The sequence below is a fragment of the Onychostoma macrolepis genome, chromosome 21 (genome assembly GCF_012432095.1).
Source record: "Onychostoma macrolepis isolate SWU-2019 chromosome 21, ASM1243209v1, whole genome shotgun sequence".
NCBI classification, from domain to species: domain Eukaryota; kingdom Metazoa; phylum Chordata; class Actinopteri; order Cypriniformes; family Cyprinidae; genus Onychostoma; species Onychostoma macrolepis.
The window spans coordinates 18,464,638-18,487,623 of NC_081175.1; the positions used below are offsets into that span (position 1 = coordinate 18,464,638).

A 22,986-nucleotide genomic window follows, 5' to 3' on the forward strand; every position below is an offset into this window, starting at 1 on the left:
CCAGCGGGCTGCACTTCCAAGACAAACGACCGACATTAGCGAGGAAAGTATGTTCTTTATGAATAATGAGAATCCCACCCAAAATCACATCCACTCCCAAACAAAACAAACACGTACACATGCTGTACACCTCATAAAAAAAACTAATGACATTTCAGAGATGTGTTGCTGATTTCATTTCTTTCTTTGTCTTATTTTATACATTTATTTCACACTATATTGCATATTTCTCTATAGCACCAATTACACTTATTTTGGGAATAAAATTTGTAATATTTAAAAATATGGCTGCAATAATTTCTTATATATATAGAAATACAGTTGTGTGTGTGTATATGTATATATTTATGTCTGTGTGTGTGTGTATATCTATCTATTTATATATATAATTATATAATAAATATAATATGATAAATAAAACTATAATAAATATAATTATATATAATTAATTAAATACATTTATATAATTAAATACATTTCCGATAGTGGAATAAAAAATAAAAATAAACAAATGACTGTTATAAATGGCAAATATACCAAAATATAGTGTTATTTGTTATGTGTTATATATTTATGACCTAGTGACTAGCTTATTTTTTTTAATTTCAGAAAAGGTTATTGATAACCTCAAAACGGCTGATACATCACTACCATCAAGCATCAAAACTTTTGAAAAACATCCACTGTGGAAAAATGTTTCTAAAAGTAACCAAATCACAGAAATTAGCACCATCATTGCCATTTTTGTGAGTCCCTTTCTTCTCAAAATAAAAGCAGAAACCGCTGAGAGTTTTGACTTCGCTATCAGGGATTCGCTCTCTGTCTCTCTCTAGTTCTCATCAGAGGGAGTCCCCTGGGGCCCGGGATAAACTGGGTTCAGAAAGAGTCTTTTATTCCGAGCGATGTGAGGTGAATACTGACTCTGGTTCCTATGCGTTTTTCATTGTAAAACACTTCATGTCCAATTAGCTTTGTCTCTTGACACCTATCACAGCCGTGCCGTGGACGCAAACAAACCGCTGTTATCGTAACTCCAGGCGGACTGCCCCGAAAAAGCACCACTTCAAACGATTCGCCCCTCTTAAGGCTAATCAACCTCAGGGCGACTTTAAAGAGGGCTCTGTTGGTTCAACCGGCCCTTCTGTAAAAAGTCGGAAAGACCTTTGAGTGCATAGACTGTGAGAGCAATAAACGGCAGCTTTTGTCACACAGAGACGTATGAAACCAAATGCACTTTTGATCAAGTGGAGGCAGGAAAACGGATAGCCCAGTCCGCGCCGTGTCAAAAGAAGTACATGTGCCTAAAAGCTCAACCTGTCCAAGTGAATTACACTCGTCATCTGCCTGAGAGGGACGTCAGATGTCCTCTTTATTCCTAAAGGACAGGAGATACGAGAGACAAAGAGTCAGCTGCATATATAAGCACATTTTGGCTTACTGTTGGCGCGTTTGTTGGCCCACGGCAGGGCTAAAACAACTATTTTTATTTCAACTAGAAGATTTTGTCCCTTTTTCTCTCAGGCACACACTTTAAAACCAGCCGTCCTTCATTTTTTTTACACTGTAAATGCTTTTGAATTCCATGAGTCACATTTTCATTTCTCTCTACAGAACAATGACTTCTCAGTGTTATTGACGGCTGTTTTTCCAAACAGGAACATTAGCGTTTCATGATGTAACGTGGCGCTGTTCGCTTTTCTGAACCGTTTTTATGATTGAATTCATATTTCATGCTTCCTCAGGGCCCACCGTGCCCAATTTATAACGGGCTAACTCATGTAAACCCACAGTACGAGGTGTTATGATTGGCACCTGGGGAAATGCTTGAGCGGGCAGGTGTTTTTCATTGGCTTGCTGGAATATGCCCATAAATTCTGAGTCTTGATTGGCTACAAGTTGGGCTGTGGGACGAGAGACGTTCATGCCAGGCATGGAGTGGTCTGAAAACACACACCTTCACAAATTCTCAACATCGGACCACCTGACGCTTCTCAAACATCTTGACCTCAGCAAAACCGAGGGGCCGTCGACTGGCACTCGGCAAACATGGGCTTTGCTGACTTCGTTCCTCCCTTCTCCCTCCATTTTTTCTGGACAGAGGCCAAAAAACACAAAAAGAAGCTGAAAAGGACATTAAAGTGAAGCTTTCGCCAGGGTTTTTCCACAAGTTGTGAGAGCTTTTACCGCTCTGGCTTACAGTAAGACGGCAGATTAAAAGAACGATTCTGACATATGACTCAGAAGAAAAGGATGAACTTCACATTACATGCCTTCTCTTGTAGCTGAAATGAGCGACTTGACATTGTAATATAGAAAATTACACGCTTCTGTGATGTGAAAGGCAGAACATCGACTCCCATATTCAAGAGCCAAAAATACCATTAAAAGAAAAGATGGGAAATCCACTGGCACTGTGCTAAATCTTTCACTTGAAGTGCTCACATGGTTACAGATAAACACTTTAAAGGCCGTTTTGATTCACAAAAACAAGTGACTAAAAAAACATATTTTTAAAAAAAAGTAAATTAATGTAATATAAATATAAAAGAGAGCATCCATGTAGACCCTCATGACTATTTGTCCAAGTCAATAAATATCTAAAATAAATAAATAAATAAAATAATTTGACTTTTTTTTTATTGACATGGTTTGCTCAGCTTGAATGATTTAATCCATGATATTTAAAAAAAAACAAAAATAGTTTCATTCTCATATTATATATATATATATATATATATATTTATATATTATAATAACATAAAATAACACACACACTCAACATCTTAACCCAACCATCCAGGCCGCCTAGTTTTAGCACCCACACACACAATAAACACACACTACATGCAGAAATTATATAGCACAGCTGACCTGATGTCACTCTGTGTTGCAGACTCAATAAACTCACCCCTCTCCCTCACACAAGGCTAATGAAGACAGCTACACTCCAAAAGACACATCATAAACAAACTCTTATCGAAGCACAGAGACCCCCCTCCGCCCCTACACAAACATCCATGTATGCGCAGACACGTGTGTGTATAAATCCCAGGCCTTGCAGACGCAGCTGAGGTTCTGGAGCCGAGGAGGACAGGTCTCCCCCCGCGGTCACTCACCGCCTGTCCTGATAAGACACATTAGCTTCCAGCATATCCCTTCCCACCCACAGCGTCTGCATTAACATGCCAATTAGGCCAGCAAACATCATCATGCCTCTGGCAATCCCAATACCAAAATACCATGTGCATGCACATGCAAAAACACAAACAAAATGCTAGAGAAGTTGCACAAGACAAAACCAATTTCATGCACACTATATTTACAGTATATGCACCCTTATTATATATGCATGCTTATACAAGCACACTTAAGAGTTTAAATACTCAAATGCACATGCAGAATAATAAATCTCTGACTTTAATTGTCCAAAAACACTCTGTCTGAATACACAATGCATTTGATTAAGAAATTACTTCATCTATACATTATCTATACTTCATTAATGGTCGAAGTATACATGTCAATGTAAAAAAAATAAAAATTAATAAACAAATAAATAAATATATATATATATATATATATATATATATATATATGATTTGAAGTACTTAAAATAACAAGATCAAAAAAATGTATGTTATATTTTAATTATATACATATCATATTTTAAATATATACATACATGCAACTCATATGCAGAGTAATGTGCACTGTTTAAATGCCTAATATGGTTATTTTTTTAACCCTCTGGAATAATACATGCAAATGCACAGAAAAGGCAAACACCACAAACAGTCTCTATAGACGCACACATAAGGTCGTCATGTTACACTAAACTGTTTCGATTTCAAGCCAATCTGACTCTACAAAGCATGCAAAGTGGAAGGGGGGCCACGGGTGAGTCAGTCAGTCCCAGGCTGAGCGCAGAGCACGGCGGGTGACACTGACTGATGGCTGGTTAGAGGTTTGTGTGGGGCACAGAGAGTTTAATCACCCATAACCTCAATTACAGACATCCACTCAGACTCATAAAGCAGCAAAACAAGATCAGCTCCTGCTCCAAATTCCAGTAAAGGCTTGGCACAAAAAAAAAAACTCTTACACACACACACACACACAAACAGATGCAGGCCTTCATCGGGAGTGTTTAGTGATAACAACACTCAGAATACCTCAGACCACACACAGTTCAAAAGCAAATGAATGCTAAAGAAGACTAAATAACTACGATTTAGAAACGTAAAAAACAACAACCAAACTATTCAGAAATAACCTGTAAGGAAATGAACTCAGGCACGCAACTCGTTCCTAATGATCACGAAAGGTTTGTGTGAGCACTGAAGTCTCACACACACCAGCTTTATGCGGGATTAAGCTTCAGCCTTTATCGCCAAGTTCCCACAATCCTCGGTAGACTATCGGAGTCTCCTCCCAAGCCCCCCCTCACCTCTCTTCTACCTTCTTTTCCTGCTCTTTCCACCTTAGAAAGGAAAATGAGACAGCCAAGGCGTTAAGTTGAGAGACCCAGGTCATAGCTTCTCAACGAGACACAAACAGCGAGGAGTGTATGACTTCACGCTGACAGGGGCTAACAGAGCGACTGAGGCTTAAGGGTCACGGCCCCTCAGCGACCCTCATCTGATGTCTCAGGAGGGTTGAGAGGGCTAAACATTGAGTCATTCAGTCAGGCATGCAGCAGGAGACCTCCGTGTTGACAGGGCCAAGCAGCGAGACCTCAGAGTGGGAAATGTCATCATTCGCGACAAAGTAATTTCACTGTATGCAGCTCCTGAAATGGAGTTAAATCTAGATTATATTAATGATACAAACTATTAAAATATTTCAATTTATGTAATATATATATTTATGTAATAAATTGTCATATTAAAGTAACAAAATATATATATATATATATATAAATAAATATAGGAAGCAGGCAAGGGAGGCAGTGTCTCGTCAAAAAACTGGTCGAGAAAATATATTACAAAAATAAAACAACGCAAATATTACTAAATATGACATTAAAAGTATAAAAGTCACTCGTTTTTATAAAGTAACACTGCCCAACAGGGACAACCGCAGCTCTAGTTACAGCGGAGGCTTGCCTCCCTTCATAAAATAAAAAATAATGTTAATCAAATCCAAAATAGAATTATATTTGTTCTCTCTTCTTTATGTAATGTTTATTTAACCAAGAAAATGTGACAACATTAAGTGTAAAAGGAACATGAATTTTATATATATATATATGTATATGTGTGTTAAAGTTATGAAGTTCATTTGCAAAAACCAATAAACGCCACTTAAAAAAAGAAGAAGAGCTGATTGCCATGCATTATTCTCCACATATAGCGCGATCTGAACCCTAAACACGTTTTGTCAAAAAAAGTCGGTATTGTCCACTTTCAAGGCGTCGCAAGTTCACGTTTTACTGCAGAAGCCGACAAGCGCCCTTGTTGTTTTTGAACAGAAGCCGATGAGTCCATTCTAGCGAATCAGCGCACTATATTCAGGTCAGGTGCCAAGGCTACTTTCACTTTGAAAAGACTTGCTAGCTGAGAGGAGTTTGTCAAAGCTGACTAAAAGTGGAAAAGAGGACGGATAATTTCGACGAACTTGATGAAACTGTGATATCTTCTAAAGGGTCGAAAAAGGAAAATAAAAGCTGAAACGTTTTCACGGAGCCCTGCAAAAGCAGTACGTTACAATGGTGAGGGAAAAGCTCTGTATTGCGTGTAATCACATCCATACAGTTTATGATCACAACAACAACAACAACATTTCTCAGGCATCTACATTGTCATCTGAGGAGATTACAAAGATTAAACGAGTGCTTTTTTAAAACTCTAAAACATGAAATGTGGAGTTATCTGCTTTTGCCAAAAAACGACTGTTAGAGTTATCTGCTTTTGCTATAAAACAAACTTTTAATATGTAAAAAAAAAAAAAAATGCTTTCAATTAACTTTAATTTTGTAATTTACCTGTATTTGTTTAAGTTATTATTACTTAATCAAAACAACCCAACTGCAGTTTGATTGATATTGGAATGCACAATAAAAAAAACGTGATTTCTGGAAAAAAGAAAAAAAAAAAAAATGGATTTATAGGTTTTTGCAAATGAACTCTTCATATATATATATATACATATACATATACATACACACACACACACACACATACACATATATATATATATATATATATATATATATATATATATATATATATATATATATATATATATATATATATATATGTGGGGTGCAGTGGTATATATAATTTGTTACATTACAATTTAAAAGCGAATACATTTATAGAAATAAATTACTAAATAGACATTAATACATGAATTCATATTATATTATATTATTTTTTGGAAAATAAATAGTAGATTTGTATAGTATTAGGTAAAAACATTCTTTTATTATGATATATTATATTTTTGGATTATATTTATATCAGGTTTTTATAAATATTACACATATAAATTAGTAAATGGACATTAATACATGAATGTATTATTATATTATATTATATTACACGTTTTGGATAATATATTAGATTCTTCTACACTAAAAAACTTAAGTTTAAGGCAACCAGCTTCAGGAGATTTTTGTGTTCTCTCAACTTTTGTTGTTTAAACTGAGTACAACTTAAGAAAAACTCAAAATGTCCTGAAGTTGGTTGACTTAAACTTTTTAAGTTTTCTCAACTTTTTATTTTTTAGAAGACATAATTATATTATAGATATTATAGAAGACATAATATTTTATAAATATTACACATAAATTAGTAAATAGACATTAATACATGAATTTATTATTATATTATGTTATATTATATTACATTATATTATATTTTTGGATAATATATTATATTTTTCTAGTATTAGGCAGAAGACATTGTGCATTTAAAATATTTATCCCTGGCACCCTGAATTCAATTGACAGCTCTGACAAACGAGCTCAAGTACATGTGAACAAATACACGGATATGTGCACTGACAGCGGAATCTTAAATCGGTAATGCATCCTATTTAACTTGATGGATTACTTGTCTAAGTGAAAATAATTTGTTGATCCAGAGCACTGTCATGGTGACTTGAGTCTCACAAATCATTTTTAATTGACAGCATTAAAAGCAGGTGAAGGGAAAAAGTGCCTCGCAGAACACAAACCAAACATCTCTCAGTGTTGCGAGGAAACTAAACCACCTGTCACTAAAAAAAGCCTTTAAAGAATGATCGAAAAACCAGCCTTTAAAGATGAAGTGTCATATTTTAATGCTAAAACACTTTCTCTCAGTTTAATGTGCAGCAGCAACTGTAAGTAAGCCATTCGTAGGCTGAAATATGAAGAACGTCAACTACAAGCGATCGGACCAACAATTTTTGCTTAATGGACAATAAACAATCTCACAGAATTACACTGAAAGAAAAATCAAAGTGATATCTAAGGCCCAGAATATAATAGATTTTGGACAGTAACCAAACCACCTAGAAGTGTGCTTAAAACAATTTGGGACTCACAACTGCACCCTTTAAATAGAAACATATCAGCCAAGAGCAATGAAACGATGAAGGCTTGACAACAGAAGGAATCAGCTGGTGTATGGCTGCTTGCTTGGAGATCGTGAGTCAGTGTCTCCTCTCCTGCGTCCCCATTACTTCTGTGTGTTCAGCCAATCAACTGCACAATGAAGCAAGATAAATGGGAATTACCCAGAAGGCAAAGGTTAATGTCTTTCGAACCGATCTGCACTCATTCTATCAACAAAAGGAGGAGATCAAAAAGCCCGGAGCATCTCTATTGACTCAGTGGTCCAGAGCGACTCTGTGTCTGCGATGAAGTGCGTTATCTGAAGCTTGCAAAAGCCTCTGTTGCTGTATGCCTGTGATTAGAAATGTACGAAGGGATAGGCTTTAAACCACTTTTGCTTTTTCCGCCATCTCTCCCTGCAAGCAATGAGCTCAAGCAATGAGCAACGGCACCAACAATTGTGACATCTGTTCTGCAGAAAAGGCCCGACGGATTACATGTCAATTACAACAAAGAGCCCAGAGTCCTGATAAATGACAGCCTGCAGAGCTCCTTTGTGGTACAGAAGAAAAGTGAACATTTAATGGCTTGCTGTATTCACATGTATTTGGAAACAGATGTGGAAATGTCTAAGAATGAATATTAGTTTGACTGTAAACAGGCCCAATGACTGAAGCGATTATCTGGGGAAATTAAAGCATTTTTATGCATTTGTTGGCAAAATATAGGTTTGTTCGTGTTTGAAGCACGAGTGTGTATATGTAGCAGACTCAATAATCAGTGTTAATCTCGTCAACAACATCACTGATGAAAATGTTTGTTTAAATTAAGGACAGAAACATTTAATTATCATCATGCTGCAGCTCGCTTTCATTATTGTTGACAAAATAAACAACCTTTGAGGATGAAAAGACATCACAAAGATGCATATATTTTACTAAAATAACTATCCGAGATGTTTAAATTATTCACAGACAGCACAATATTTTGATTCTAGTTTTTGTTATTGATGACAAAAGAAAAAAAAAACTTTGAAAAAGAAAAATATGCATCACAAAGACAACTACACTTTACTTGAAATAAACGGTGTGTTTGTGTTTGGGATATATGATACAAAAATGTTTGTTTAAATTACAGGCAAAAACTAATTAATCACAATGATTTTTATAGCTATTTTTATTATCGTTAAGAAGAATCTCCAAAGAAGAAAATATGTATCACAAAGATGAAAATATTTTTATTTTAAATAAACTATTTGAGCTCTGTTTGTGTTTGGGGAATATTAGTGTGTTTACACAAACACACAATTACACACATTACAGATAAAATTGTTTGTTTAAATTACTCACAAAAAAACCCACAAAATCCTTTCATCTCATTTCTATTATTGTTGACGAAATGAAAACCCTTTGAACATTTCTAAAAAAGATGCATGGTAACAACAGTAAAACAATTTTATCTAAAATATACTGTTAAAAAATATGATGAGAAAAGAACTCCGCATGCTACATTTTAAGAAGTAAATAATATAAAAAAATATAATAAAAGTATGTAGATTGTCCCACTTAAGCTGAACAGCAGTAAACAGAATCTCTTTTTGTGTGTTAATATTGCACATAATGAAGTTGTGTATGCATGTGGGTGTGTTTTATCACATTTGTGTCTGCTTTAACTTCTCAGGCTCTTCTTTTCACTCTTAGCACAAACAGGAAGTCTCTAGGCTCTCTTCCTGGAGAGAAGCACAGTGGGATACGCACACACTTATAGATGCAGGTTTTATGAGAACACTCGTTCATACACAGATCTTGACAGCAGTCTCGTTCCTTCATTCTTTAACACGTGCGTGCACACACACAGTGTGTATAAACTCTTGCTCAAAAGCCTTGTTAAGTTTAATAGACTGGATGTCCACAGCGAGAAAATGAAAAAAAGAAGACCACTGCGCTCAACAAGGCAACAGAGCTAATGAAAACAAACTATGTTCAGGTGTATTACTGCACAGAGACAAAACATGCTCAAAATGGCATTTTTACAAATACTGTACACTTCTGTCTGAGGGGAGTTGTAAAACACATTTGTGACCACTTTCAATTCTCTGCACATAAAACAGATTTCAGATAGCATTAAAATTGCAAATTGCAGCTGTCTTTGTTGTTGTTGTTTAGCGAGATTTAATTAAAAACAGAACACTGAGCAGAGAAGTGAAATGTTCAAAATCCTCTTTTGCTCTGAGATCTTTGTCACTCTAGGTATTAAAACTGGCTATGTTCACATGCCAACTTTAACCAACACCCCTAAAACAGCACCTTCACTCACCACCCTGCTAGAAAAGCCAGCTTAACATGGTGGCTGGTTTCTAGCAAGCAGGTCATTTGTTCTTTTACTCTAGTTATCAGATAGTCCAAGCTGGTCAACCACCCATCATGTTGCAAAAACCAGCTTGACCACCAGTACAGATGATAGCTGGTTTGTTTAGTCTGAGAGGGTCAACCAGCTTGCACTAGCTAATAACCATCTTAGACCAGCTTGCACCAGTAAATGACTAGCTTGAACCAAATAAAAACCATTCTGGATCAGTTAATGACCATCTTGAAACAGCTTAAAAAAAACAGTCTGAACCAGCTAAAAAAATTCTAATATCTAATATATCTATATATCTAATATCAATCATCCAGCCACCACAGTCCAAAAACCACCTTTCGTGCTGCTGGTAGCTAGTTTGTTTCTAGTTTACGATTGTCTACCAGCTTGCATCAACTAATGACCATCTTAACAATCACGGACCAGATAATAACCAGCTTGAACCAGCCAATGACCAGTTTGAACCGCCTAATAACCATCCTAGACTAGCTAATAACCATCTTGAAACAGCTAAAAAACAATTAGGACCAGCTAATAATCACCTCTGACCAGCAAAAACAAGCTGACCACCTTGCTGCTGGTGAAGAGTCTGCTGCTAGTTTAAAATGATCTACCAGTTGGCACCAGCTAATGACCATCTTATAACAATCTCGAACCAGGACCAGCTAAAAACCAGCATAACTGTTCCAAAACATAGTTACCAGTTTATAATGGATGTTCCAACTGGACACAATTCTGTATCTGGGGGAAAAAAGTGCAATGTTGGGTGAAAACCTTCCGTGATCTATAATTTACGAGTTCAGCCTTATCAATTCAATCAGGAGACGACACGTTGTTTGTAACTCTGACCCACAATTAGCTGAAAGCATGTAATCTGGTTACTTGCGTGTTAGGCGATAAGTCACAGATTACACTGGGTTTATTTCGCTCTGATGCACCACTTTACCTCTGACAGGTGACATTATTTTAAACAAGCTTTTATTTCAAAGCTGAAAGACAAACAGGATCTGACTAGAAAAGAGAAGACCTGAGAAAAGGTTTTTAATTTTAGAGTTGTAATCTTCATTTGAATCAATGCGAGGAGGAACTAAGAACGACTATGACGGATTACAAGCAGAAGAAACAAAAGGACACTGGCTGCATGTCCTCAATCACAGCAACCTTGAGGACACCGTCATTCTTTTGTGAATTCTGCCTCATTTTATCACCTGTTAAAGATTGAAAATTCTTCCACTTGTGACGTTTGAAACCTGTCCGCCACAGATAAGCAACACTGACAGGAACGAAAGAGAAATTGACTCTCACAAACACAAAAAAGTCCCATAACTCAGTTATTCCTTTCGGCATAAACACACCGAGAGTACTTGCAACCTGACAGACCTTCAACTACCGCAGATGGATGGACAAAGCTGGCTCTGCTGCTGCCGGGCAAAGATTTACCTGTGATTGTGCGGAGCGTGAACCTAGTGCGCATTTTATGTTTTATAGCAGCTGATGACTAGCCAGGCGTCTAAACCATATGTGAACCTGTTATCGATCTGCTCTGAATTGGAAAGTGCCTAAACCAGGACGGTTGGCATCCCTTACCAGACCAGGGTTTTGAATAATTGAGCTGCGAGCGAGCGAGAGTGTCGGGTGAATCAGTGCTATATAAAGCCAGCCACATGGCTTTTTGCTATAGTGTAATCATGCTGATCTTCCACACACGTGTCCACTGCATATCGCAATATAATAGGCCAGATGGCAAGAGAGGTGTTAATAAACAGTGGTGTGCGCACATTAGCAGCTTGGGTTACAAACAGCTGCCTTATTTGCCATTTCTGATCGGGTATTATTGGAAGAGCAGGAGCTGTGTGAACACTGATAATCTGCGTTGGCGGAGAGATTGAATACCCATGATGGGAATGAGCCACACGGCTCCCTGTTGAGGCCACAATAGCCCAGAGGGCTGTACTGTAATCAGATGTGGGACGTTGCTCAGTAAAACTGCAAACATTGTCGGCACAGCTGGAGTAACAGTTGTCCACTCTCGGATGGAGATTAAAGACACAATCAAGGCTGCGTGTACACACAAATATGCATGAAGGAGTGTAATCCAGAAAAGGGGAAAGCATTGCGGAGGTGTCTCTTTACGCTAATCTCTGCTTTAAATCCTGATTGTTTCCTCTGCATTCGGACATCTTCGCTTGAAGAGCATTAGCAGATAGGGACACTGTGTTCTGAGATGGTCAGGCAGCTTTCATAAGCATTAAAACAGCCCTCGCTACAGTCACGTACACATGGTTAACCCTTTCCCGGGTTCAGCCTCTTCTCTTGAAGAATAGCGGGAGAAGAAACGAAGACGAGTAAATGAGAGATAGATGACGAGCTCAGCTAGAAATGAAATGCGAACCATCCACCCAGACGAGACAACAGGAAAGCACCTTTCTTAGAATGAGTTATGCACACCATTTACCCACAATTCCTCCCTGTAGGCCATTAAAGAGAAGGAAAAGTCATTCTTCAAGAGTAAGCAGGATTTCAGTAGCCTAAACAGGTGCACCATGTAAAGAAACAGCATCCTGAAAGAGCATCCTTTAAGATTTTTCCTAAGACCAACAGGGAAAAAAAACTATATAAATATTTATTACATATATATATGCAATGCAAAAATATCTTAAAGGATTTAAAAACTAAAAATATTATTTATTTCTTTTAATTTGGAAGTGAATTTTGGCACTCAACACTTAACTAGAAACCTACCATAAACCATATCTGTGTAATGAATCAGTTGAAATGTTCACAAAGTTCGATTCACCCATTTTTCAGCCTATAGATGTAAATGAAAATCAATGTAAATAAATTTTTGTATCATTTAAAATGTAAATGCAAATTATATTTAGGTTTCAAATGACTTTGTTGTTCCGAGCTTAATCATGACAACAAATTTATCTGAAACGCATGAAATTCTTGGAATTCTTTTGAAATAATTCTGTGAAACTAACTGCTCAAAACGAAAATGATTCATCAGACTTCCCATCACTAACTTGCATCGGTTTTAAAGATGAAAGTGTGACTAATTCAAATTGAAATACAAAACCAGTCAACCACAACAATAGCACCAAAAATGTGTTAAAGTCTAGAGTGCGTTTCCCCTTCCCCTCACAACAGCTGTAAAATGCTTCTGTCATTCCTGATGGCATCTCGTTTGATTTTGTGTTTCATATATTCGTTATTACATGGCCACAGCAGTCAATTAGCTCAATGTCACAGGTTGTAATGGACTTGTGGACATGATGCCCCTGTGGCGTTTGTTTCGCTCGGTCACACATGCTCTGATCTCTCCCTCCCATACGCACAGCAGCCTCGACTAAACCGGGAGAGTGTGTGTGTGTGTTTGTGTGCGGTAAAAGGTCAACTTTCTGCAAGAATTCCTCCAGAACAGCCCCAAGTATAGCCAAATCCACAGAACGAATGGATGATGTGAAATAAAATGAGTACAATTTAACAAAAAAAAAAGAGATTTGATTTTCAAATCTCTAGGAAAAATCAGTGTGGCCAAAAACTGAAAATCTCATTCATAAAGTTTTTCAGAAAATAACAACAAAGTCCTTTTTCTCTAAAAGTCACAGCTGTGTCCCTGAACAGCGGTACACCAAACAAGACATTTCCATTTGCTGTAGAAGTACCAAACATTCACTTTCAGTGCAAACATGGCCAACAAGTAACACCTTCATCCCATTCAGACTGTATCCCAGCATGCTTTGCAGCAAATTAGCACACTCGCCCGGTCCTGCTGCTAACTGTACAGTATGACATTGTAAGGTCGCAATCTTTCTTTTTAGTGACCTCTTGCCCTCTTTCACCTCAAAAGTTGGCGAGGATGGCAGGTGTTTGAACGTTGACCTTGCCATTCATGAGATCAGCTTCTGTGTCATTCGGATCAAACAATCTCCCCAGTTGCCTGTGGCCCCCTCTGCCGTAGCACCGTGTATAATGCCAAGTGTGTCTAATCGTTTTAGCATCAAAATACTGACAGAACCCCATCCACGAGCCCCCCTGCCCTCTCAAGCTCTTAGCGGCCACCCAAAGGGAAATCGGCTTCCTTGTGCCCTTGCGGATGGAGCTAACTGACCATGCTCTTTCTAAAGGACACCTGAGCTTTACGACAACTGCTAAGCCTACGGCACGGTCCAGTTAACAAACAGACGATCCGCAGACATATGGCGAAACGTGATACGTGCACTGTCGTAAGCAAAAGGATTTAGTTGTTTAAACCTGTGTTACTTTAGCATCGTTGAGATACTATTATAATTTTAACATTATTTTGAATGTTTTAACTTTTTATATTTTTCATTCATTTTAGTAATTGTGTTTTTGTCATTTATTAATGTATTTATTTTTGTCAATGTCTAGATAGTTTTTATTATAATTATTTCAGATTTAGTTTCAGTAATTTTAGTACATCAAGGTACACTAAATGTTAGGAAAAAAAGTAATTTAGAGTAACAATTTTTATGATTTTAGCTTTAGTTTATATCATGAATTATCTTTTATTAAATTAAATTAAAATTAAATTAACTGTTCAAAAGTTTGGGGTCACTTTCTATTCATCAAAGAATCCTGAAAAAAATTTATTCCACAAAACTGTTAGGCAGCACAGCTGTTTTCAACAATAATAATAGTGAAAAATGTTTCTTGAGCAGCAAATCAGCATATTAGAAAGATTCTGAAAAATCATGTGACACTGGAGTAATGGCTCCTGAAAATTGCATTAATACTTCACAACAGTACTGTGATACTGTATATGTGATCACATAAATGCAGCCTTGGTGAGCAAAAGAGACACATTTTAAAAACATTTTAAAAAATGTTACTAACCCCAAAATTTGGAACAGTTGTAGTAAATCTTTTAGGGTGTGTTTACAATTGTCATGTTTGGTTTGATTAAAACAAACTCTGGTGCTATTGCTCTGTAGTCCGCTTCCAAACTAACTTTGGTGTGGTTCGAATGATATATGAATGCAACATGGACCAAATACTTATAAACGAACCAAAAACCGTAAGTAATGATAAGATGCGACGCTATGCGACATGATTTCACAACGCAGAACGAGCGATTTCTCCAAACCAAAATGTGTAGATGGCAAACGTGGAGCAACGAGGAGGTAAAGTGCCTTTTATGAGCTCTTAGTGAGTCCGCAGGTGGTAGAAATAAAATCGTATGTACGCAACAAGATCGCACTGAGCCCAGCAAACCGGTGTATTTGACTTAAAGCGCCAATACGCAGACCGATCGGTGTATGACATCAAAGTATCCATACACCGATCGGTCTGCGTATTGCCGCTTTAAGTCGAACATATCTATTGTTTGGGGTGTTTGGTAAGTTCCGGCACGAAATATACGTCATTCAACCCGACCAATCAGGTTGTGAACGAATGACTATGCGTTTAGGTTCGGTATCTTTTGGTTCGCTGTCAAAAATGCCAGTGTGAACGCTAAGCGAAACAGGACTAAATGTATTATTTTCTTTTTTGGTCCGGACCAAATGAACCAAACGAACCAAACTACAAGTGTGAACACACCCTTTATGTTTTTTTTAAATTACTTAATATTCTAATTCTGTCAATAAAACCTCAGAAAATAGTTTAGAATATTCAAATTCAGACTCAAAATGAGTTTCTGGGTCAAAATCACTCAAAATGAAGTGCATAATTTGCCCAAGCCAAACAATTTTTGACTTTGACTTTTTCCCCATCCATCCCAAAGGAGCATGAAATATCAGCACTAAAGAACATCAGTACTTTATGTTTGTAAAATCAGCATGCACAGTGAACCTATGTGTGTCTGATCCAGAGCATCCTGTTGTCCCTGGCAGGACGGGGCTCATGCATATTGGAATCAGATGACTTCAGTGGAGGCATCCATCCAAACAACACTTGGAGCTCGTCTTCCATAAACATACGCACATATAAACAAGCAAATCACACACAAACAGCCAGTGTACTGCACTCTGAAGGTTCTGGATCTTTCAGTCACAGATAAGTGAGAAGCTCTGGGCATAACTACTGTAATTTATGTGCGGACAGCCGCACGCAATCGTCCGGAAGAAAACCAGGATCAATAAATAAATCACCCAGATTAGCCTGTTCCTTTGGAAGGGCCTCAATGAATATCTTACTGTTGTAAGACTCCAAATATGCAACAATATCTCGTTGCGCAAGCTGGAAAAAAAAAAAGGAGGTTCTGACGCCACAATATATCAAATTTTCAATTGTTTTTATATGTCACCCAAAGTGTGATCCTAAAACAATGCTTGGTGCAAACAAATAATACAGTCTATTTATTTGTATTATTTTACTGCGGTTGGAAAGACCATGTAATCTCGCTCCATTTCCAGCGGTCAATTGCACTATAAACACATCTAAACTTAGAGAGAAAAAGGCAAAAAGGCTTATACAAAACTTCATATAGTGTTTTTCAAGAACGTCAGCCTTTTGTTTTCATTTAACTCACTGAAGTTCACATTCTGGAGTCCAGTTATAAAACACAACAAAAGAGATGGAAATGCCATCTGGTGTGTGAATCACTCACGTTTAGAGAAACAACCTTGAAATTTATGTGCCGATTAAAAGCATAGTTCACCCAAAAATGAAAATTCTGTCATAAATTACCCTCATGTCGTTCCAAACCCATAAGCCCTTCGTTCACCTTCAAAACACAAATTAAGATATTTTTGATGAAATCCGAGAGCTTTCTGACCCCCCATAGACAGCAACGCAACTGACACGTTCAAGGCCCAGAAAGGTAGTAAGGACATTTGACATCAGTGGTTCAACTGTAATTTTATGAAGCTACGAGAATACTTTTTGTGCGCAAAGAAAACAAAAATAACGACATGTTGAATAAAGTCTTTATTTTTTTCCTTTGTTGTTATTTTTATCATCTTTTAAAAAATGGTATTAATAAACAAACCATTTTACCTTCATCATCTGGACAGTTTCAGAGAGAAACAGGATATTCCTTGAAAAAAACATTGTAGTTTAGAACGAGGCTTTTCTATCAGGCAGTGACTGGATTTTGAAGTTTTCTATATTAAAGCTGGTTAAATGAGAGGAATAAAATATTAAACGAAATAAAATAAAAAATAAAATTTCAGAAGCTTTCTTTGAAATTGCATGCACCATTTAATCTTTCACAATAAGACCAGTAAAATGCATTTAAAAAAATAAGTCCAATAAGTAAGCAGGGTTAATTATGATTTCATGTTGACTTCAAAAGTGACCTCAAGCTGTGATCAGCATAAATTAACGGTTAATGACGAAACAGACTGAACGAGCCAGGGAAAGGCTGCGCATCCCAGAGGGCAGTGAGATGCAGGGCGAAACACGGCGTTGTTGCCCGCCCACCCCCTCGGTCAGCTGTGACAATGAGATAGGATTTCACTGTGATGGTGGCACAGAGAGATTAAGAGCTCAAAGATTTATCAAAAGCTTAGTCTCTCCGATTTTTTTCCTGACCCAGACGCAATGAACGGCTGCTGTCACACTGTGCCAATGTGAGCGCTACTTCCTCTATTTCTAACCCTTTCCCTTTTTTTGGTTTCTTTTGCTTCCTCCTTCAGTTTTGGCCCCATCTCACAAAATCTTCTGTCACACTTTTGTTTCACACTATCCACACTCTTACTGTCTATCTGGCTCTGATCAGCTCACACGTCATTGAATGTCACCTAGGCTCACCTTCAGATGGTGATGGTGAATCAACTACTTGATAATGCACTCACACACCACAGATCCCTGTAGAAATCAGACACACTCCAAAAAAAAAAAGAAACAAAACTGACCAATCCAAGCAGTCTAAGCTCTAAGCTTTTTAGGCAACGTTGTGTGTTGTCCTGCAGTAATCTGAGGTAAAAGTGTGGCTGTGTGTTTGTATTGATGGTCTAAGCCAGTCTATAATAGTATTTGCTCTTCATTTAGCCACAGAAAATAAATAAATAGAAAAAAAAAGAGACACATGCACCCTAGTATCAAATCTTACACAAGGGGTCATTTATGAAAATAAAGCATGAAAATAAAGCATATACTAAAATAAATAAATTAAAGTAATTAAAGTAATATTAAATAATAAATTATGTTTATTATAGAATATCTATCTATCTATCCATGGTAAAAATAATGATGTTACTGTTACATCAATGATTACTACTATTATTAATACTACTAATAAATTATTACACATCCAACGGCATATTATTAATATACTACTACTAATAAATAGAGCAACAATACAAATTTTCATTATCATCATATTAAAAAAAAAACAATAACCACTGAAATATTACAAACTGATCTCTACTTCACACTTCAATATTTAAGACTGGTTTTTAATAGTTTAGAATACAAAAATTCTAATATTCATCAGTGTTCTTCTCTCATCTAGAGATTATTTCAAGATACTTCATCACATCAATGATAATAGCTCCAGAAATGCCTGTTCAATGGCCTGCATTACATTGTCTTCTGACAGACACACTACAATCTGTGCTAATAGATCACAGCGCCTGACATCTCTGATCCAAAAAAGAATCTATTTAAAGCCAATATCACAGATGCATCCTCCATCATTTTCATTTCAAGAAGCATGGGCATTGTAACACTGGACATGAAAGCAAGCTGCTTTCAATTAGCTGGCAGATTAGCACAAAATATGCTTGACGGTGTCACGGGGAAAAATCCATCATAGCGAGCCGCATGACTCCCACTTTGCTTCCAGTGTTTACACGGGGCTGATGAGGGAATAAAGTAAAACGTCTCTCCCAGATGAGATCACTCTGATCAAACTTCTTTTCGCTTCTCCTTATTACAGTCCCGACGTATGGAATGTGCTCACTGGTGCAGATACCAAGGGTGGCTGGAGTTTTTAGGACCGCTGCCAGGTCTTTATCAAATAGCTGATGAAAATGAACTTCGAAATCCAATTAGCCCAAACCCTTTTGGCAGCCACGACCCAAATAATGACAGACTGCAGGCCCACTGTGAGAATATAAACCAACATGAGTACACATGACATAAAGACATGTAAAAAATGGCCGCCAAATTGTTATTTCTCCACTGGGTTACCTTTGAAGCACAGTTTAAATAAATAAGACCATTAAAATAGCCGAGTAGTGATGAATTTGAGAGCGAGTAAACGGCCCAACTCTATAATCAACAAGCTGGAGTTTCCAGGCCCCTCTCTGGCGGCCCCAGGCCAACAGGAAGTGGCGAGGACGTGCGTGGACGGCAACCAGAGCCAATTAAAAACAGGGAGTGCTGAGCATGTTGCAGCTAACGAGCTCCTTTCCTTGACCTCGCTCACCTTTTGACCCCACAGTGCCCCTTCCCCTTCCCGTGCGACCACAAGGTCTACAAACACATGCTTTGGTTTTCGGAAACCTGACCACATTCCCTTTTTGTCTGTCTGTAGGCCGATGGCGACGTTCCACCGAGCTAAAACACACCCACCACAAGTAAAATGAGTCGGTAATTTATGGGGTTAATTCTACCGCCACTTGCTGTAATGGGGCCGCAAAAGTTGTTTCCATGAGCTCGGGACAATAAATAGCCTCCAAATTAATTGGGAGAATTTATGAAGCCATGGGATGCACCGCGACCCAACCGATATAATTAAGTGTGGCCAGAAGTAATAAGGCTCGGTTTTAGGGCGTAACTGGAGCTTAAGTTAAGTGATGTCAATGAAAAGTGAATAATTAAAGAAAAAAAAAAAAAAACACACACCTGAAATGAGCGTAACTAAACCCTCAATCCTAATGAAACAACAAAAATCCGAGCCAGCGATCGTCTCCCTCTGCCCGCTACAGAAGTGGTCCTGTCATTGGGGCTCTCCAAACATGGACCATATGTGAGTTCAGCGCTGGCAATCAGACTCCATTATGAAGCAGGCAGCTGAGTTCATCAGGAAAAAATTAGCCCGCCACTCGGTCGAGCTCTCCCATTGGCCAGTCACGAGGAGCACTGCGTTTGAGGGCACCCCAGACATTCCTGTGGATAATCTTTTCCATTCCTCTGCTCGCTGCAGCAAGAAGAGCCCAGATCGCAGCACAAGGACGGCATTGTGAGGCCCCTCCGCAGCCGTTTTTTAAGTGCTCCCTCTTGCGCACTTCATACGAGCGCTTTTCTTTAAAAAATAATATTAATAAAAAACTGAGCGCCTTTGAAACGAAGTTGGAACTGAAAGCGGACGCCGTGTTTCTCACGGTCCCTTTCCAGTAAGACTATGTTTTGTAAAAAAACAAACAAAAAAAAAACAATGTAAAACCACTGGAAGCTAAAGTGCTGCCACATCAGGGATTCAAATCTTCCCGGGTGACGTTCGTTCTCCTGCTTCGTTCGCCAACGAACCCATGTCAACCTCTTCGCTCTAATGTGTGATTTTGGTCACCACGGTACAAGCAACAAGCTAAGACCGGAACACATCTTCGCGCTCTGAAGAGATTTACGGAAACACGTTCCCTAATTAGAAGCACAGCTATTACTACTTCTATAAATGAGTGACTCCAGTTAGGCTAGCCACCACACCAGACCGCAGGGTTTCCACAGTAACCGTGAACAGACTGCTGAGCACCACGCAGGGTTTTAAAGACTGGTTCTCCACAAGCTCTATTATGGGCTTTGGAAAAGACAATATGTAGACAGAAATCATTTTTATAGGCAAACCCATTTGTGTTGCCAAAGCTCTCTGGAGCGTCTTAAGACCACCACGCCAGCTTGCGGAAATATTTAACATTTTTTACAAACAGAATGACTCCAAGTAAAGCAACTACGCCGAAGAATCCTCTCTGTATACGATCCATAAAAGTAGCCCTTTGTTGTGAGTGATGTGTGCGGACTGTCTGTAGTAGCTACTGAAAGATGCTTGCCATGCCTTTCAGGGTCGAGAGAGTATAAAACATGCATTCAATTACATGGGTACGTGTACGTGAGGGATAAAAGAGCCTTAAACTTGTGCTTCTGAGCAAACATTTAACCCTTTTGTAAAAATGGATTTAATAAAATGTGCCAAGATGTGACTGTCAAAACCAATCCTTCTTAAAAAAAACTAAATCAAAGAGATTAATCGAAATGGTATTTCATTTTAATGGCCTCTGGATGAGGTCCCCCACAATGCACCTGGCACATGTGTGGGGCCACTTTTATAAATATACAGTAGTGGTGTTGAAAAAAGGTTGCATATGTTCTGATGGGGCAAAAGCAATGCTAAATGTAAATAATTAAATGCACGCAGCCAGCCATATAATTGTGCATATGTAGAATAGCAAAAGAAATTGGCTTATCAATTTTTAAATGTAAACATTTTACATATTGATGATGTTAAAGGTCGTCTGTCCAATCAAACTAAAATATTTAGCTACAAACTGATTTGTCAGTTAGCTGAACTCAGTTACATTATATACAGGTTGCTTATCATGTCCTCATCCAAAACTGTAAAATTAATTCATTTCAGTGTTTTAATGTGAGGACATCTGCATTTGTACGATGAAAATTTTTGGTCATTACTTGATCAAATCTAGACAAGAAACTAGATAAACTGAATTGATTTATGAGCTTCTTGGATTGATTCTTTAAAAAGAACCAGTTCATAAGAATCATTTGATCACAAACTAATCATGCTGCGCTATATGTTTGCAAAGACAAGGCAATAAAAGACATGTAACAAAACATGTTTACACACAAGCCAACACTGATCCATTCCCCACATTCCACAGGGTCACAGCTGGAATGTGCCTTAACGCTGCCCCATAAGGATCCCTCAGAGGAGGCCGGTTGCTAACATGCTCATCAGCCCTTAAACTAGCATAACAAACTGTAAATCACACACTGTAAGACCAAAATATATGAAGGGGACCAGACACTAATTAAGATTAGAGGGTGTGTTTATATGTGCACGCAAGATGTGTCTTGTTTCTTGCAAACGCAGGCATATTACAAGACCAGACATATTTGGCATGAGTTATAGCCGAGCACAGTGGAAATCCGTTTAGGGCTCTAAATATGACTTCAATGCATTGATTTATGCATGTATCTTTAGTGTTCTTCAAAGTAAGGACCATGAGGTTTCATGGGAACAGTTGATGCACACAAAAAGGCAGGATTATTTTATGGTGGAGATACACAGCTGCCAAAAGACAAGTTATTGCTGAAAGTTTATGCGCTGTGGAGAGCATAAGCGATTGTGCAGTTCTCAATATGCATAGGTTACCTGTAGAAAGCCTGCGCTGATGAAGAGCACACATTCCGCTGAAACACGTGCATGCTTCTGCTCGTCCTCTCTGAGGTGGCGGTGGTATCGAGCACTGGGGTTTCAGGAACCCTACGGGAAAAACACACGCAAATGAACTTTTACTACATGCATCATAATGATTCATAATGACAAAGTCGATTCATCAATTCATCAACATAATTGTAATGTTGTAATTAATGTGATATTATTAATATATAACTTTAATCTGCACAAAACAAATAAAACATGAAATAACTACAGCGTAACGAATTTACAATATTATGTTAAAAAATGGTGTGTGTATATACATAATATACATACATACATATACACACGCACATGTAAATATTTCTTAAATATAGACATGTATGTGTGTATTTATATATACATATAAATATACACAGTACACACACAAACTTTTATTTTGGATGTGATTAATCGTGATTAATCAGTTTGACAGCACTAAAAATTATTTTTAATAAAATTTAATATATATAAAATATTTATATATTATAAATTACATTTTAGATATAATTATTTAAAATAAATTAAATAAATATTTAAATTTTTTGCAAATAAATAAAGAATTAACATTTTAGGGTAAACCTCTGGTCGTGCTGTGCCTCTCTAATGTAAAAGATGCACTTCTGATTGGCCACTTCAATACGAGACTGGCAGACCTGTCAGAGCAGATGCTTATTTGCCCTTTATATTTGAAATGGATCTTTTAAAGAAGCAACATCATTTGACTCGTCCTGCCTCGTGTTTTGCCCCTCTATCTGCCACAGCTAGCCCAGGCCGACCCCTCACATTTCCAGTTTTG

At 37.6% G+C, this 22,986-nt stretch overlaps 1 protein-coding gene across 26 annotated transcripts in view; it reads right to left on the minus strand.

Annotated features, from left to right (window-relative positions):
• rxraa (retinoid X receptor, alpha a) overlaps nt 1-22,986 on the minus strand; it is a 198,155-nt gene that overhangs the window by 59,611 nt on the left and 115,558 nt on the right. For all 26 annotated transcript variants that reach the window (XM_058757249.1, XM_058757254.1, XM_058757250.1 and 23 more), the window contains one exon: nt 22,143-22,253. In XM_058757249.1, the coding sequence (XP_058613232.1) occupies nt 22,143-22,253 (111 nt within the window). The remainder of the gene's footprint in view (nt 1-22,142; nt 22,254-22,986) is intronic.